Source organism: Haemorhous mexicanus, chromosome 7 (genome assembly GCF_027477595.1).
Source record: "Haemorhous mexicanus isolate bHaeMex1 chromosome 7, bHaeMex1.pri, whole genome shotgun sequence".
NCBI classification, from domain to species: domain Eukaryota; kingdom Metazoa; phylum Chordata; class Aves; order Passeriformes; family Fringillidae; genus Haemorhous; species Haemorhous mexicanus.
Genome location: NC_082347.1, coordinates 7642704 through 7658992, shown reverse-complemented (window position 1 = coordinate 7658992; position 16289 = coordinate 7642704). Strand labels below are relative to the sequence as shown.

The 16289-nt window shown below is 53.5% G+C and overlaps 1 protein-coding gene across 1 annotated transcript in view; it reads left to right on the top strand.

Moving 5' to 3' along the window:
- ADAMTS14 (ADAM metallopeptidase with thrombospondin type 1 motif 14) overlaps positions 1-15232 on the top strand; it is a 30299-nt gene extending 15067 nt beyond the window's left edge. Inside the window, exons 5-22 of the mRNA XM_059850952.1 lie at positions 756-839; positions 2862-3018; positions 5889-5994; positions 6097-6240; positions 6815-6947; positions 7069-7182; positions 7352-7500; positions 8121-8296; positions 9515-9648; positions 10542-10665; positions 10775-10855; positions 11009-11172; positions 11616-11781; positions 12469-12601; positions 12742-12949; positions 13487-13613; positions 14035-14145; positions 14636-15232. Of these exons, the coding sequence (XP_059706935.1) occupies positions 756-839; positions 2862-3018; positions 5889-5994; positions 6097-6240; positions 6815-6947; positions 7069-7182; positions 7352-7500; positions 8121-8296; positions 9515-9648; positions 10542-10665; positions 10775-10855; positions 11009-11172; positions 11616-11781; positions 12469-12601; positions 12742-12949; positions 13487-13613; positions 14035-14145; positions 14636-14961 (2637 nt within the window). The 3' untranslated portion in view covers positions 14962-15232. The remainder of the gene's footprint in view (positions 1-755; positions 840-2861; positions 3019-5888; positions 5995-6096; positions 6241-6814; positions 6948-7068; positions 7183-7351; positions 7501-8120; positions 8297-9514; positions 9649-10541; positions 10666-10774; positions 10856-11008; positions 11173-11615; positions 11782-12468; positions 12602-12741; positions 12950-13486; positions 13614-14034; positions 14146-14635) is intronic.
- Positions 15233-16289: the final 1057 nt, after the last annotated feature.

Here is a 16289-nt window from a genome sequence, read left to right as displayed (position 1 = left end):
GATTCATATTCCAAAGGGCCAACAGCTCGGTGAGAAATGCGGTGGAGGAAACGCAGCCCTTGATGGAAATGGGTGATGTCATTGACCATCTGAGCCATTCCTGGGGAATTTTTGGCTTATTCCAGCTTGGCTTTTTGGCTTTGTGCTTGTTACACATGGGAAAATGGGGGAAAAAAACCCCTCCCCACAGTGGGAGGAGAGGGGTGACATCTTTGCACCTGGTCTTGGAAAGCCTGGAGGGGTGTGGAACGTGGGAGTGTGGAGGACAGGAGGGGTTTGAGAGTTGGATTTCCCTCCCGTGATAGATGAGTAATGCCATGATTGACTCTCACAATTAATGGACAAATATCATGTATATAGGTTAGGAAAAGTTTATAGATTTATAGTTATGTTGTACCCCCTTGCGTGGTTATCAAGGGACAACGGGAGTTGGGACAACAGGAGTTGGGACATCTGGGAGGGTTGGCTTGTCACTATGGTGACATCTGACCTCCAATCAGGATTTGAGGAAAAGATCTCCACCACTGGACAGTGAAGAAGGGGTTGATGGACAGAACTTTGGGAGGGGGTAAAGGGCTAAAAAGGGTAAACCCTCCATTGTGAAGGGGCTGAACACATGGCAGGGAAAACCTTTTGCTCCCAGCTCCGTAACCTTTTTTTCTTTATTCAGCCTTCTGTTGTATTTTTGATAAGGTTCAATAAACCTTCATAAACTATGAAAAGTGAGTAGCTGTTTCCCACACTCCCTTCCTCAGGTGGATGAGATTTATCATGACGAGTCGCTGGGCGTGCACATCAACATCGTGCTGGTCAGGATGATCATGGTGGGATATCGCCAGGTAAATCCGACTCTTGGGCGCACGAGCAGGAGATGCTCTAATGTTTATTTAGCACTTAGATAAGCCCAGCCTTGGGAAAACGTGGCAGTTGTCAGAGCCCAGATGACAACTGTGCTGAGCAGGGGTAAATTTGAACCTTCCTTAGCCTGGTTTTTGGGGGCTGAGGGATTGGATAGCCCCTTGGGCTATGAGGGAGATGGTGGGTGGGTGGCTGTGATCTGCTGGTACCTGCTTGCTCTGGGATGTGGGGAAAACCACAGAGGCTTCCTCAGAGCTCTGTAGGTGATGGGGTGGAGGTGGCTTCCCACACTGAGAGGAGCTGGACATTAGTGAGGAGAAGCTGAGGCTGGGATCTCCTTGACTCGGCTCCCTGGCTGTCCTGTAGCTCTTGTGTGGCTTGGGAAGGTTTCCTGAGAAGTTTTCATGTGGTTTCTCAGGCTGCACTTGTTTTTTAAGGCTTGTTCAAGCACAGCAGCCAGATTTTTCTTTAAAACAATGTGATTTTCTGTACTTTTTTTGGGGCAAGCCCCTGTCCCACAGGAAGTGTTCTAGCAAGGGTGTTAATGATTCAACACAGTGATGTCTCTGTGTGTGTGTGATCCACAAATAAGCCCAGTTAGGTCTTGGAAACAAACTTCGTTATTATAGAAGTATGCTTGGCTGGCAGAAACCCAACACATCCTGGAGATCCAGGGATGGTTCTGAGGAGCAGGGATAAGGATGGAGGCTGGCCCATTTTTGGAGGCTTCCATGGGACCAGGAACATCATCTCTAGCTGAGAAAGCCAACAATCCATTTGGCTTCGTCCCAGTGACTAAGTTTGTGCTCTGGGCTGGAGGTTGATCTGAGGAGGGGAAGGGATTTGGAGCTGTGGTGATACAGTGGGGTGGGAACTGCCAGGCTCTGTTAGGGATGATTTATCCTCCCCAAAGCCAGCTCTGGAGGCAGCTGCTTTGTCCAGCTACATCACTTCTCAGGTTCAGGGGATGATGTTGAAAATAAGGAGTGGATGTTTGAATCCAGGAGAGATCTCAGCTCACTGTTTGGGTCTGATGCTTCCCGAGCAAGTCCTTCTGCAGCTTTGTCTTAGTTTGAAAAGATAGGTGTCTGCTAAGGAAGGCAGGAGCCTCCCCTGAAATGGAAAAATGTAACCCCCTCCCTCCAAATTGTTATAAATTTAAAATTAAGGGGCTCTCAGGCAAAGATATGGGAGCAGGAATAACAGTTCTTTAATAGGGAAGAAAATAAAAAGATAAAATAAATAGTGCAGTAAACCAAAACAACACTGACAAGAGTCAGAACACAACCTGACACCCTGTTGGTCAGGGTGTTGGCAGCAGTCCAATTGGAATTGTGGCTGCAGTGCTCCTGGCGTGTCAGGTTGGTTCTGCTGGAGCAGGGATCCTGTAGAAAAGGGTGTAGTCTTCCTCTGAAGATCCAGTGGAAGAGGCAGCTGCTGTTCCTCTGGGAAATCCTATGGAGAAGCTGTGCTGGTGTTCCAGAACCTCCAGATTATATCTGGGTAGGAATGCTTGGCTCCTCCCTCTGGGCTCACATCTCCCAATGGGATGCTGTATTCTTATCAGTCAGGCAGTGACATTCAATAGCCTGTTATCAGCAGATGTCTCCCTGGAGGGAGGAGTGATTGTTAAAGAGATAAGGGACACTGCCCACTTGGGACAAAAGACAACTGCCATCCAGATGGCAAACAGAATACAACCTGCTTGGCCATCCAGGACAAGCTTCTTATCTCCCACTTGGGAGATAAGAAGGAGAGGGAGGAGAAGGAGAGAGAAGGAGAGGGAGATAACCCTACCCTCTCTCAGTTTGGAGCTCCAGCTCCTGACAGCTGCTGGGGGTGAAGGAGAATGCGTGAACATTTGGGAGAGTGATGGAAATGGTTGTGTTCCCTGTCTTCTTCCCCAAACCACCTCACTTGGGACGCCACCTCCTCGGCTTCCAGGGGAAGGGCAGCAGCGGTTCCTGCTCTGCCCAGCAGTGGGTTTCCCCTTCTCCCTGCAGTCGGTGAGCCTGATCGAGCGGGGCAATCCGTCGCGCAGCCTGGAGCAGGTGTGCCGCTGGGCGCACTCGCAGCAGCGCCCCGACCCCGCGCACGCCGAGTACCACGACCACGCTGTCTTCCTCACCAGGCAAGATTTTGGGCCCGCAGGTATGCAAGGTACTGTATTTGTCTCGATCAGGTATGTGCAGTCTGCCCGGGGGGAAATGCCAGAGAGGGGTGAGAGGATTTTCTTGTGAGCACAGTCTGTTTCTTGGCCAGCGAGGTCCAGAAAAAGGTTATAAAAATAGTTTGGTTTTTTTTTTTCTTTCTTCACTTGATGAGGAAGGGAGAGACAGAGAATTAATCCAGATCATCAGCCTGAATGGATAAAATATCTTTATTTATTTATTCCCCTGCTCTTTGATTTCATTTACTAGTCCTCCCCTCGGCCCAAAATGCCTTAAAAATATAAAAATAAGATAAAAAAAGATGAAATACCACAGGAAGCTCCATGGGGACAATCAATTTATTCTGTCCTCTGGAGGAGTTTTAAAACCTGTTTTTGTATGGATTTATTTCTTGGACATGGGAGCATTCAATAAACCCTGGGCCAAAGAGGAAGTTCTGCTGCAGGAATCTCTCACCCTCTTGGTGCAGAGATTGTGCTGGTGTGGTCTGAGAAGCTGGAGGCCTTGCTAATAAAAATTCTCAGGAAAACCTTCTGATGTTTCATGGCTCCGTTAGGAAAACAGGTGCTTTGGGGTTACCAGGAGAAGTGACTTTTCCCACTTCTGAGCCTGCTGCTTCCAAATTCCCATCTCCTCCTTTCCATGCGGGTGGCCAGGTCTGGATTCCCGTCAGGAGGCTCCATTTGATGCCGTGGATGGGGTGGGTATTGTCACCCTGATCTGTAGCACAGGTCCTCCCGGTGTGCACAGGAGGAAGGAAAGGTGGAGAAGGAAACCTATCCTAACTTGGATGACCTCCCTGAGAAGGATCCCCTTCAGCAGGAGATGAACCTCAGCAGATATCCAGCTGGAAACCCTCCCGCGTGTGCCAGTGGTCCTGTGGCCACCAAGGAGCAGACCTTGGGTTGTGCCAAGCTGGTGGCCTGCCCTGGTCTCCTTGTCCAGAGTCACACGGGTGCAATACCAACTTTTGTTTCGTTTTTCTAGACCCTTCCTGGCAAAGTGACTGTGTCCAAAGGCATTGGTGAGAGGACCTTTTTTGGCAGAAGGGGGAGGTTCCGTAGGCTGCCCCTTGGTGGGAAGGAGTCGTGACATCCCTGGAGTAGCCTTGCTCTAGGGGTGCCCCTTCCAGCAGGTTCTTCCCCTTTTCCCTACGGATCTGGCTCTCTGCTTGTGACACATCTCCAGGACTTTCTGCAGAATCCCCGTGTCCTTGCCTGGCTGTGCTGCATGGCACAAGGAGCTCCTCATCCACTGGGAATTTCCCTCTGATTGGGCTGCTGGAATAGTAACACCGTGCTTGCTCTTGCCTCTTTTCCCCAAAACAAAGTCCTCGTGGAACATCCCCAACACCCTGTTAAGCTTGGGGATGCATGGAATGAAGGACCAGAGTGTGGCACCAAATTATCCCAAATATGCCCTTTGAAGAGAAGAGCAGTGGACAGATGGGCTGTACATTTTAATTGCTGCTGTAGAGGTCATGTCCCTCTGCAGTGGGTGGCACAGAGAGGTTTTCTGGCCTGGGCTGAAGGATGATTATGCTCCGAATTAAATATTTTCCAGGTAGTTGCTTCTCACAATCATTCTCCTGTGGAGAACCTTTTATACTCCTTCCAGTTCTTATTGGAGTCTTCCTTTCAAAAACCTGCCTTTGTGAGCATCCACCTTTTCATATTCCTTTGTCCCATCTCCCATCCGCAGCTTCTTTGGTTGGGAATTGATCCAATTTTCATCCTAGACAAAATAAATTTGCCTTCCCCTTGTAGAGAAAGCTTGCCACAGCTTTATTCTTTGTTGCAGAAAGTTTCATGGGGGTAAAAAAATTATTTTAAAGTGATTTATCCAGGGCTTGATTTATTACTCTATATGGGTTAAACCCCATTATGGGAGTGACTTGGTGTGGATCAAGTATCCCACAAGGATGGAGGGCTCTGTGGACCCCGTGGTTTGGCCAGGGTGGGTGTAGGGATGTGCATCTCCCTCAGCTCATCAGCACCCCTCTCTTGCTGCTGCCCACTCCTGGCTGACTGAGCTCTCCCCTTCCAGCATCCCAGTCCCCAGGGCACAGTTATCCAGCATGGTCCCGCCCTGCTTTTGCCTCTCTGACCTGTAAGTCCTTCCTTCTCTAACTCCCTTGATGCCAAAAAGGGTCAGCCTTAAAAGAAACCAACACACATAAAAAAACTTGGGGGATTAAATTCTGGAGTGCGCCAGCAAGTTAATGGTATTGGGCAGAAATAAAGTGAAAAGGAAAGGAAAAGTGACCAAAATGGAGGTGATGTGTTGCTGCCTGGGCAGGGGAAGATTCCTCTGCCCACAGCTGCCCCACTGCACTGCACTTGATCGAGGGCTGGGGTCCTGGGGCCGGGGCGGGTGCATGTGCGGGTGCACCCCGTGGGGAGCAGGGCTGTGATTTTGGCAGGGCTCTGGGGAGAGCCTCATGCCTTTTCTTCTCTTTCTTTTTCCTTCTTTATTTGTTTTAAATGAAGAAGAATGCGGGGGAGGCCATTCCTGGGCTGGGAGGCGATGGCCACCCACGCTGGTGGGGTGCTGTGGGTGCTGTTCCTGCCCTCCTGCCTGCCCAGGTGTGTTGGCACAAGGGCACAGCGGTGCCAGCAAGCCCCACAGCAACCTCTGCTGGCTTTTGGCACACGCTGGTGAGCCATGCCATCCAAGTGACCTGGGCAGCCCCTCCTCTCCAGCGCCTTCCCCTCCGTTTACTCTTCCGCTGCAGTGAAGCCAGGTTATGTATTTGTGGGTTCCTTTTTTTTTCCTTAATCTTTCATTTTTTCCCCTCCTCTCTCAAAAGGTTTTCTCTCTCCTCTCCTCCTCTGTCCTTCCCTCCTGTCTTTGCCCCAGGCTACGCTCCGGTGACGGGGATGTGCCACCCTCTCCGCAGCTGCACCCTCAACCACGAGGATGGCTTCTCCTCGGCCTTCGTGGTGGCCCACGAGACCGGGCACGTGTAAGTCCCGGGGTGGGGGCAGAGCTGGCTGCGGCCCTTCAAAAAGGGGGCTTGCTTTCTGCTGCTGCTGCAGCCCTGAATCCCTTGGGATCTTCCCTCCAGGCTGGGCATGGAGCACGACGGGCAGGGCAACCGCTGCGCCGACGAGACCAGCATGGGGAGCATCATGGCGCCGCTGGTGCAGGCCGCCTTCCACCGCTACCACTGGTCCCGCTGCAGCAAGCAGGAGCTCAGCCGCTACATCCAGTACGCCCCTTCCAGCTGGGAGGGCATGGCCTCCCTGCTGACCCCCCAGCGGTGGCTTTTGGTACCCAGAGGTGCTCCCAGGGCTGGAGGGCCTCTGGAGACAGGCTGGAACACCCCCAGCTGTGCGGCCTGGAGACCAGAAGGATGCAGGGAGGCCTTGGAGCCTCTTGCAGTGCCTAAAGGGGTTCCCAGAGAGCTGGAGGGGGACTTCGGACAAGGGGGAAAGGCTTCCCACTGACAGAGAGTAGGGTTAGATGGGATATTAGGGAAAAGTTCTTTCCTGTGAGGGTGGGCAGGCCCTGGCATAGGGTGCCCAGAGAAGCTGTGGCTGCCCCTGGATCCCTGGAATTGTCCAAGGCCAGGCTGGACATTGGGGCTTGGGGCAACCTGGTTTAATGGAAGGTGTCCCTGCCCCATGGCAGGGGGGTGGAACTCTCTGGCCTTGAGGGACCATTCCGACCCAAGCCACTTTGGGATTCCATGATAACTCAAATTTCTCAGTCGCTGCATTTGGAGAGCGGCCTGGAGCTGAGGGATGGGACGATGGAAGGAAATCCTCTGTCTGACTCTGCAGCTCCTACGACTGCCTCCTGGATGACCCCTTCGAGCACCAGTGGCCCACGCTACCTGAGCTGCCGGGAATTAATTATTCCATGGACGAGCAGTGCCGCTTCGACTTCGGCGTGGGCTACAAGACCTGCACGGCGGTGAGTAGGGGCTGCATGGCCACGCTGTCCCCCCTCCCTGGGGTCCCCAGCCAGCCTGGGTGCCACCAGCCCACTGGCACTCGCCGCTGCTGTCCCAGCCCAGCTCCTCTGTGCTCCCCAGTTCCGCACCTTCGACCCCTGCAAGCAGCTGTGGTGCAGCCACCCGGACAACCCCTACTTCTGCAAGACCAAGAAGGGGCCACCTTTGGATGGCACCGAGTGCTCTCCTGGCAAGGTAGGGGCTGGTCCTGCTTCCTGTGGGAGGGATGTGTCCGAGGGCATGATGAAGAGCCCCTTCCTCCCGTGCTGTACCCCTTCTGTAGTGCTGTGGGTGCAGGAGGGCTCTCCACTGGTGCTGAGCGCTTTGAAGAGGTCTGGAACTCATTCCTTCTCCTCCCTTCCAGTGGTGCTTCAAGGGCCACTGCATCTGGAAGACGTCGGAGCAGCCTTACAGCCAGGATGGCAGCTGGAGCTCCTGGTCCAAGTTTGGCTCGTGCTCCAGGACCTGCGGGGGAGGCGTGCGGTCCCGCAGCCGGAGCTGCGACAACCCGCCGTACGTCTGGGCTCTGCCTCCCTCCCTCTTCCCAGCTGGAAGTGGCCACCAGCCAGGGGTTCCTGGCTCCTCCCCTTGTTGGCAGGGATGGGGGACATCTGTACCTGCGGGAGCTGTGCTATTGTATTTGCGGGGTGCCCCAATGAAGGCAGGAAGGATGAATCTGGCTCCATGTTCTGAGAAGGCTAATTTATTATTTATGATATTATATTAAAGAATGCTATACTATACTAAAGAATACAGAAAAGATACCTACAGAAGGCTGAAAAGAAATAATGAAAACTCGTGACTCTCTCTCCAGAGTCCCAACACAGCTTGGCACTGATTGGCCAGTAAGTCAAAACAATTCACAGCAGAAACCAATGAAACAATCACCTGTTGGATAAACAATCTCCAAACACATTCCAAAGCAGCAAAACACAGGAGAAACAAATGACATAATTATTGTTTTCCTTTTTCTCTGAGGCTTCTCAGCTTCCCAGGAGAAAAATCCTGGACAAAGGGATTTTCCAGGAAATATGAATGCCACACTGTGCCGTGTGTTTGGGCACTGAGCCGTGCTGGGGTTGAACACCATCCCCTCTCCAGCCCTCTCACAAACCACTGGGTTTGTTTTCCAGCCCAGCTTACGGAGGGCGCCCGTGCCCGGGAGCCACCTATGAGTACCAGGTGTGCAATGCCGAGGAGTGCCCGGGGCCCTTCCAGGATTTCCGTGCCCAGCAGTGCTCCAAGCGCAACTCCTACTACACCCACCAGAACAGCAAACATTCCTGGCTTCCCTACGAGCACCATGACGGTGAGTGGTGGCGGGTCCTGGCAAAGGAGCAGCAGCCAGGTTCCTCCAGAGGAGTTCCTCTGCCCTGGTGGCCGTCACCCTGGGAGGGAGACTGTGGCACAGATGTTGGGGGGTGGGAAGCTCCTGAGCTGGAATCTGTTGTGCAATAAGCCAAGATCAAGCAGGCAGCTTTTTAAAAGCAAGGAATCACAGAGTGGTTTGGTTTGGAAGGGACCTTAAAGATGATCTCATTCCAACCCTGCAGCCGAGGGCAGGGACACCTTCCACTAGGCCAGGTTACTCACAGTTGGAAGAACACTTCCAGGGATCCAGGGGCAGCCACATCTTCTCTGGGCAACCTGTGCCAGGGCCTCCCCACCTGCAAAATACAGAATTTCTTCCCAATACCCCATCTAACCCTACCTTCTGTCAGTTTCAAGTCATACCCAGTCTTCTGAGCACAAGGATGCTTGTGCTCCGAATTAAATATTTTCCAGGTAGTTGCTTCTCACCATCATTCTCCTGTGGAGAACCTTTTGTACTCCTTCCAGTTCTTACTGGAGTCTCCCTTACAAAAAACTGCCTTTGTGAGCATCCACCGTTTCATATTCCTTTGTCCCATCTCCCATCCGCAGCTTCTTTGGTTGGGAATTGATCCAATTTTCATCCTAGACAAAATAAATTTGCCTTCCCCTTGTAGAGAAAGCTTGCCACAGCTTTATTCTTTGTTGCAGAAAGTTTCATGGGGGTAAAAAAAATCTTTTCAAATGATTTATCCAGGGCTTGATTTATTACTCTATATGGGTTAAAACCCATTATGGGCTTTAATATGTCACACCTTTCTCCTTGTCCAAAGTCCCTCTCCAGCTTTCTTGGAGCCTCTTTAGGGTCTGGAAGGGGCTCTAAGTTCTTCTTGGAGCCTTCAGTTCTCCATGCTGAACACCCCCAGCTCTCCCAGCCTGTTTCCAGAGCAGAGCTGCCTACTTGCATTGCAGCCTCATGTAGCATGTCCTGTCCTTCCCCTAATTTCCTGAGTGTACCAGGCAAAAGTGCAGGCTCTAGAGCTGCAAATGGCCTTGGGAGATCAGCCCAAGAATATCCTGGCCTTTGGAATTGTGGCTGTGCTCAGGGCTACAAGCTGAGATGAGTTTCTGCCTTCACTCGCCCTAATGAATTTCCACAACCCCTTTTTCCCCCCCACTTCTCTTTTTCTGCCCCTTCCCTTTTCCTTTGCCACAGATGCTCAGAAGTGTGAGCTGATCTGCCAGTCTGAGGGCACGGGAGACGTGGTGTTCATGAACCAGGTCGTTCACGACGGGACCCGCTGCAGCTACCGAGACCCCTACAGCGTCTGTGTCCGGGGCGAGTGCCTGGTGAGGGGCTCCTGCCTGGTGGGGCTGTCCCTGTCCTTTCCCTGGGCAGGAGAGAGCTCAGCCCTTTGGGGGCACGGGTTTTTGCCCCTGGGGACCAAGCCTGTGTGCAGCAAAGGGGATGGCAGAGAGATGGGCTGGGCCGCTGTCGGGGTACCTGTTGCTGATTCCCCGACTTCTGGGACTCTGGCTGGGGCTCCCCTGTCGGGGAAGACCCTCCTGGAGTGGTCTTGTGTCAGGAAAGAGAGACCCACTGGATCTTTTCGGTCTTCAGGTTCTTGTTTATTGTTATCTTATCTAGAGTTTTGCATGCTGTCCACACCGGGCTCAGCACGCTGGAAAAGCATTGCAAAAACGGCCAACAATCTCTTGTTCCAAGGTCTTTTAAAGCTAAACTGTCCAATGAAGAACTGACACCTGGATTATTTTCCCTTTTAACCCAATAACTGATCCCAAAGAGCCTGCAATGGGACTTTTCTGCCCAATTACAAAATGCCACCCAAACCCATGGAGAAGAAGGAAGAAGAAGCATGAAGAAGAAACCCAGGACAACACCCTGTGCCCTCCATCTTGCTTCCATCCACAACATACTAAAAATCCCAAAACCTCAATTTCCCACCTAAGTGATACACCTACACTACTCTCTACAATCTACTTCACACCCTAGTGGATTCTAGTCTATTCTGGAGTTTAGGAAATTTCTCTATGAATGAGGGTCAAAGTCAGTGTTCTCCTGGGGGTCAGGGCACCCCAGAGCAGACGGGGAAATATTGCCAGTGCTCTGGGTTTCCACAGGGCGCAGGGTTGTAACCCTGGGCTGGGCTGCAGGGCTGTAATCCCAGGCTGGACCTCAGGCATGTAACCCCAGGCTTGTCCTCTCGTCCCCTGGGTGCCAGCACGTCGGCTGTGACAAGGAGGTTGGCTCCCTGAAGCAGGATGACAAGTGTGGGGTCTGCGGAGGGGACAATTCCCACTGCCGGACGGTGAAGGGCACGTTGGCCAAGACCCCCAAGCAGCCAGGTGAGAGGGCTGGGTGGGCTTGGAAGCAGATTCATGAGCTGGATTTGTGTGTCCAGTTGGAGGAAACCTGCTCTTTCTCTTTCCTCCATCCTTCTTCCCTGCCTTTCAGGTGTTTTGAAGATGTTTGAGATCCCAGCTGGAGCAAGGCACCTTCAGATAGAGGAGATGGAGCCAGCATCCCACAGCATTGGTGAGCATGCCCTAGTGCACCTCTCCCTTCACCCTTTCTCAGCCCTTCTCTCATAATTCCCACCAAAGAGGGTCTTGTTTAGGTCATTCCCACCCTCCAAAGCGAGTGACCAGAGGGAATGATATTGAAAATATCCCCTTTCTCCTCCTCCAGCTGTTAAGAATCAAGCCACGGGGAACTTCATCCTGAATGCCAAGGGCCAAGAAGCCAAAAGCCAAGTGTTCATTGAGATGGGCTTGGAGTGGGAATACACTGTGGAACAAGGCAAGGAGAGCCTGAAAACCAGCGGTCCCCTGCACGAGGCCATCAGTGTTTTGGTAAGCCTGGCTGGCACGGGCTCTGGGGGGCCTGGGGACGACTGTCACAGACAGGGGAGCTGGTCTGAGGTGTGGTGGGGCAGGTGATGGAAGGATGTGGGTAGAGGAGGAGGGCATGTCATTAAATCCAGGGAATGAGCCAGCCAAAAGCTAGGAGTTACTAGCTGTGTGAGGGAATGGCACAAGGATGTGTTGCTCAGGCATTTGCCTTTGAGTCCAGCTGCATTTTGCTCTGCAGCAGTTGCTTATGACTCCAAATCCTATTTTAGTTATGCTGGGATGTGGGGAATTAGAGATTGGGTTCCCTGGACACGTGGGGAGTGGCAGGTCTGTGCTCCCATCCATCCCTGTGTCCCAGTTTTGGGCATAGGCCACCTTGCCACGTGGTCCCTTTCCCATGGCATCATTCTTCCCCTCTCTCTCTGCTCCCTCTGTGCCTGCAGGTCATCCCTCAGGAGGAGGAGGTGAGGAGCAGCCTCATGTACAGGTACATCATCCATGAAGACCTGCTGCCCATGATTGGAAATAACAATGTCCTGCTGGAGGAGATGGATTCCTACGAGTGGGCCCTCAAGAGCTGGTCCCAGTGCTCCAAGGCGTGTGGAGGAGGTGACTTACTCTTCATAACAGCCTACAGGGAATGCTTGGGGTTGCTTGGACATGGTAGAGGGTGTGTGAACCCCTTGAGGCATCTCTGGCATGGAGAAGTTGTTGCAAAGCAGTTCAAGTGAGCATTTTAGCTGGATTTCTTAGAGAAAGAGGCTTGCATGATTGTGTGTGTGTACCTTTGTCTGTCTATCCATGGAGCTGCTAAGATTTTTGAATTCCTTGGCTGTTTTTAACTGGATTAGAGCCAAGAAACAGTGATTTTGAAGATGACCACTACTAAAGTTTACACAGAAGTAGGCATGAGGTTTGCTGGTGAAAGCCTCTTTTCCATACAGCCACTGGGATCTGACCCCCTGGTTGTGGGGAACACCTTGTGCTCTGGGAATCAGAGTGGTTTGGGTTGGAAGGAACCTTTAAAGGCCACCTAGTCCAAACCCCTGCCACGGGCTGGGACATTTTCCACGAGCTGTGTGCACTCCACAGCAGCCTGGGAGACCCGGGGGTGGGTCCAGCAGCCCCACGAGCATCCTCAGCAAACCTTGGGTCCCACCTGAGTGGTGACATCTGAGAGCACATATCCCAGCAGGATACGTGGGATATGCAGGATATGATGCAGGAGAGGGACCTGGGGGAACCTGGAGAGACTCCCACACCCACCACCTCACTGCCCACGCTCTGCCCCCTCAGGCATCCAGTACACCAAGTACGGCTGCCGTCGGAAAAGCGACAACCGGATGGTGCACAGGAACTTCTGTGACAACGGCAAGAAGCCAAAGCCAATCCGGAGGCGCTGTAACCTCCAGGAATGCTCCCAGCCCATGTAAGTCCTCTCTGCGTGGCCCAGGGTGCTCCCACTCCTCGTGGGGGCAGTTTGGGGTTGGATTGGGAGCATTTTCAGCCGCTTCCCAGCACAAACGTTGCCTCAAACGCCTTCTCCTTGTCCATCTTCCCCCCTGGCAGGTGGGTGGCTGAGGAGTGGGGTGCCTGCAGCCGCTCCTGCGGGAAGCTGGGGGTGCAGGCGCGGGCGGTGCAGTGCGTGCAGCGCCTGCAGGACGGCACCAACCGCACCCTGCACAGCAAGTACTGCCCCGGGCAGCGCCCCGAGACGCGCCGGCCCTGCGGCCGCCTGCCCTGCCCCGCACAGTGGAGGACAGGAGCCTGGTCCGAGGTGAGGAAACCCCTGGAAAGAGGGTGTGGGAGGTGGGTGTGAAGGTCAGGTGCTTATAGGGGTCATGGAGTAGAATCCTGGAATGGTTTGGTTCAAAAGGTCATCTAGTCCAACCCCCCTGCCATGGACAGGGACAGCTTCCATTAGTCCAGGTTGCTCAGAGTCCCACTCAGCCTGGCCTTGGTGGAGATAAGGGTACAAGAGACAGTGATGTTTTCACAGAATGCTGGAATGGTTTGGGTTGGAAGGGACCTTTAAGCCCATCTCGTTCCAACCCCTTGCCTCAGTCAGATAACCTTCCATGAGACCAGGTTGCTCCAAGCCTGGCTTCGAAAACTTCCATGGATAAGGGTACAAGGAAAAATGAGAGAGGGGAGAGCATCCCTGTGCAGAGAGTGTAGGGGTTTGGAAGACAGGGAGGGAACCCCCACATCAGAAAGCAAAATCCACCTGAGCAACAGTCAGCAGCACATCCTGGGGGGGGCTGTGGGGGTGTGGGGGCTGTCACTGACTGTCTGTCTGTCTGTCTGGGCGCAGTGCTCGGTGACCTGTGGGGAAGGCGTCCAGCAGCGGCAGGTGGTGTGCAAGGGCAGTGACAGTGGCACACGCTGCGAGGGTGACAAGCCAGAGGCCATCCAGGGCTGCCATGTGGCCGTCTGCCCGGGTGAGAGGAGGAGGAGGAGGTGGCACTGGGATGGGGCATGTGATGGTGGGGATCAACCCCCATGAATGCCACTAGCCCGTTGTGGCTCCAGGGGATGCCAGAGGACAAGGTTGGGTTGAATGTCCCTTATGTGGCTGGCAGTAAAAAAAAGTTTAAATCCAGCCAAAATATTTCCCTTCTCTGCTCTTAGCCCTGGCATTGGCTGGTTTTGGGTTTTCTGGCAGTTTGAACTCGTGATGAGCAGCTGGAGATGGGCACCCTGGAGTTTATCTGGAGTGGGGTTTGAGTGGCTTAAATGCTGGGTGCTTAAGGGATTTAATTTTTAAGAAGATCCCGTAAAACAAACCAAACACCCTCCCGAGGTATTTTGAGTGCCCTCCGCCTCGTGTGGCTGCTGGGCATCGTGGTGCTCTCCCTGCAGGGAAGCTCTCTGGCATCACTGCCAGCGCCGATGCCGGTGACCACGGCACGACCAAAGGGCAGCGGGTGCCCCAGGAGGGAGCCAAAAACCCCGTGAGCAAGATCTCCTCCAGTAAGTGCTTGTGTAAGGGCCGTGCTTCCCAGGATAACCCTCCCGAGGACTTGTGCAGCTCCCCAGCCGTGCTCCTGGGGAGTTCCAGCCTCCGCTGCTGCCTCTGCTCCAGAGCGCGTTGCTCCATTGCCATCTTGTGGTCTGCGAGATCCTGCAGTTTCTGTGCTGAGCTCCTTTTGCCTCCCGGTTTTTATGCCCTTTCCTTTTTACTTGGGAATTTTTTAAGCAGGGAAATGGCTTCTGATTTTTCCCCCTTGGAGTCCTTCATAGCTGGGGCTCAGTGCATCTTGGTTTGGAGCTCTCTGTTTTTTCTCCATGCACAGAATCCTTCAGTGCTTTGGCTTCATTTTCCAGGTCCCTCTTGCCCGCTTCCTATGTGGATAGGCAGCACCCTGACAGGGTACCTTGTTCCCTTTGGGAACCCCATGGGAGGGGTGCAGGGCTGGGAGCCCAATGCCAGCTGATTTTGTGCTGCTCTGTCCCTGTCCAGGGGAGCCTTGCCTCGGGGACAAGTCCATCTTCTGCCAGATGGAGGTGCTGGCTCGCTACTGCTCCATCCCTGGATACAACAAGCTCTGCTGTGAATCCTGTGGGAAGAAAGCCTCCTCCACCACCAGCTCAGCCCCTGTCACCAGCATTCCCCCAGGAACCACCACTCCCAGCCCTGCTCTGGAGCTCCTCCCCTACCCCACTACCCCGGCTCGGGGGGAGCCTGGTGGGGACCCCACTCTGGCACCTGGGGTATCCAGCAGTGGTGCTTTTCCAGGGGAGCTGCCAACCCCCAGGGAGCAGGGAAGAGGCCAGGGGGCCAGGTAACCTGCTTAGAACCACCTCCCTGTGGGGCTGGGAAAGCCTTTCTCCTCTTCCCTCCCGTTCTCTCCATCTTTTTCCTCTCCCCCAACTTCCAGCAATGGTTTTCATGGGTGGCACTGCCAGGTTTGGGAATGACCTGGCTCCACACCCAGGAATTCCTGGGAAAACCACTCATTTCCCATGGTCCTCCTTGCCCTCCCAGCCGTGCCATGGCGCTTTTTGACAGTGCTGTGGGAAAAAAAGGTGGAAAAGAGCAAAAAAAGCTGTGGGCACACAGGCTGCTTCCTCCCAAGGTGCTAAAAAGATGTGGGAGGGGGGTGGCTTTAATGTTGCATTTTCCTTCCCCCTGCTCCAAGCAGCAACACAGGATGTGCTGGACAGGAGGGTCCTGGCTTGGTGGTTCAGCCCTGGAGCTTGGGGATAGCAATGGGAGGATCCTGGGAATCTGGTGGGGAAAACTGGAGGGGAGGTGCTGAAGTGAGGAGAGGGCAAAAGTGGGGAAATCCCAAACTGCTGCTTTGGGCTGTCCTTGGTGGGGTAGAGAGTTTGGGAAACATGTCTGGGGGAAGGTGGAACGTGACAAGCATAGAGCTGCTTCTGTTCTGGAGGCAGGAGATGGTCCAGGAGATTCCAAAGTGAGCAACAAGAACCACAGGTCAAAGACCAAAAATTGATGTCAAAAATGCCTGTCACCTGGGGGGTGACTTATTTTCAGCCAGTACTGCCCTTGGCCAGCCTTGAGCTGATAGCAATGCCCAGGATCACCAGGATCACCAGCCTCATCCCTTCCAGGGGGAAATGGGAGTGACTGGGAAGCCAGGAGTGGATTTTAGGGGCAGTCACAAGGAGAGGAGAGAGCCAAGGATTCATCTGCATCTCTCCTTTCTTGGGAAGGGGTGGAGAGGGGGTGATTAACGCCGTCACAAATTATTGTGCCAAGTACTAAACGTTTGCACAGCACTTTAGGAGCCTTGGGCTGCCCTCTCCTTGCTGGGTGTTGGGCCAGCTCTGGGCACAGGGTTTGCCTTGACAAGTTTCAGTCCTCAAAACCTCCCAAAAAATAGTGTCCCTGAGGGGGCTTCCATGGTTTTGGTACTTGGGGCACCTCTGGGTACAGCAGGGGAAGGTGGGGGAGGAAGTTTTGGGAATGGGGAGGTGGAGTCCCAGGAAGGAAAGGCTTGGCAGAAAGACCAGTTTGGCATTGCAAAGTGGGATGGTCTTGGGAGCACATGCATGGCCCTGAGACTCCTGCTTCCCTGGTGTCCAAGGAGTAGGATGTGGCATCCCTAGGGACAGTGCTGGTGAGCTCTGCAGGGAGCCAGGCCTTGCTG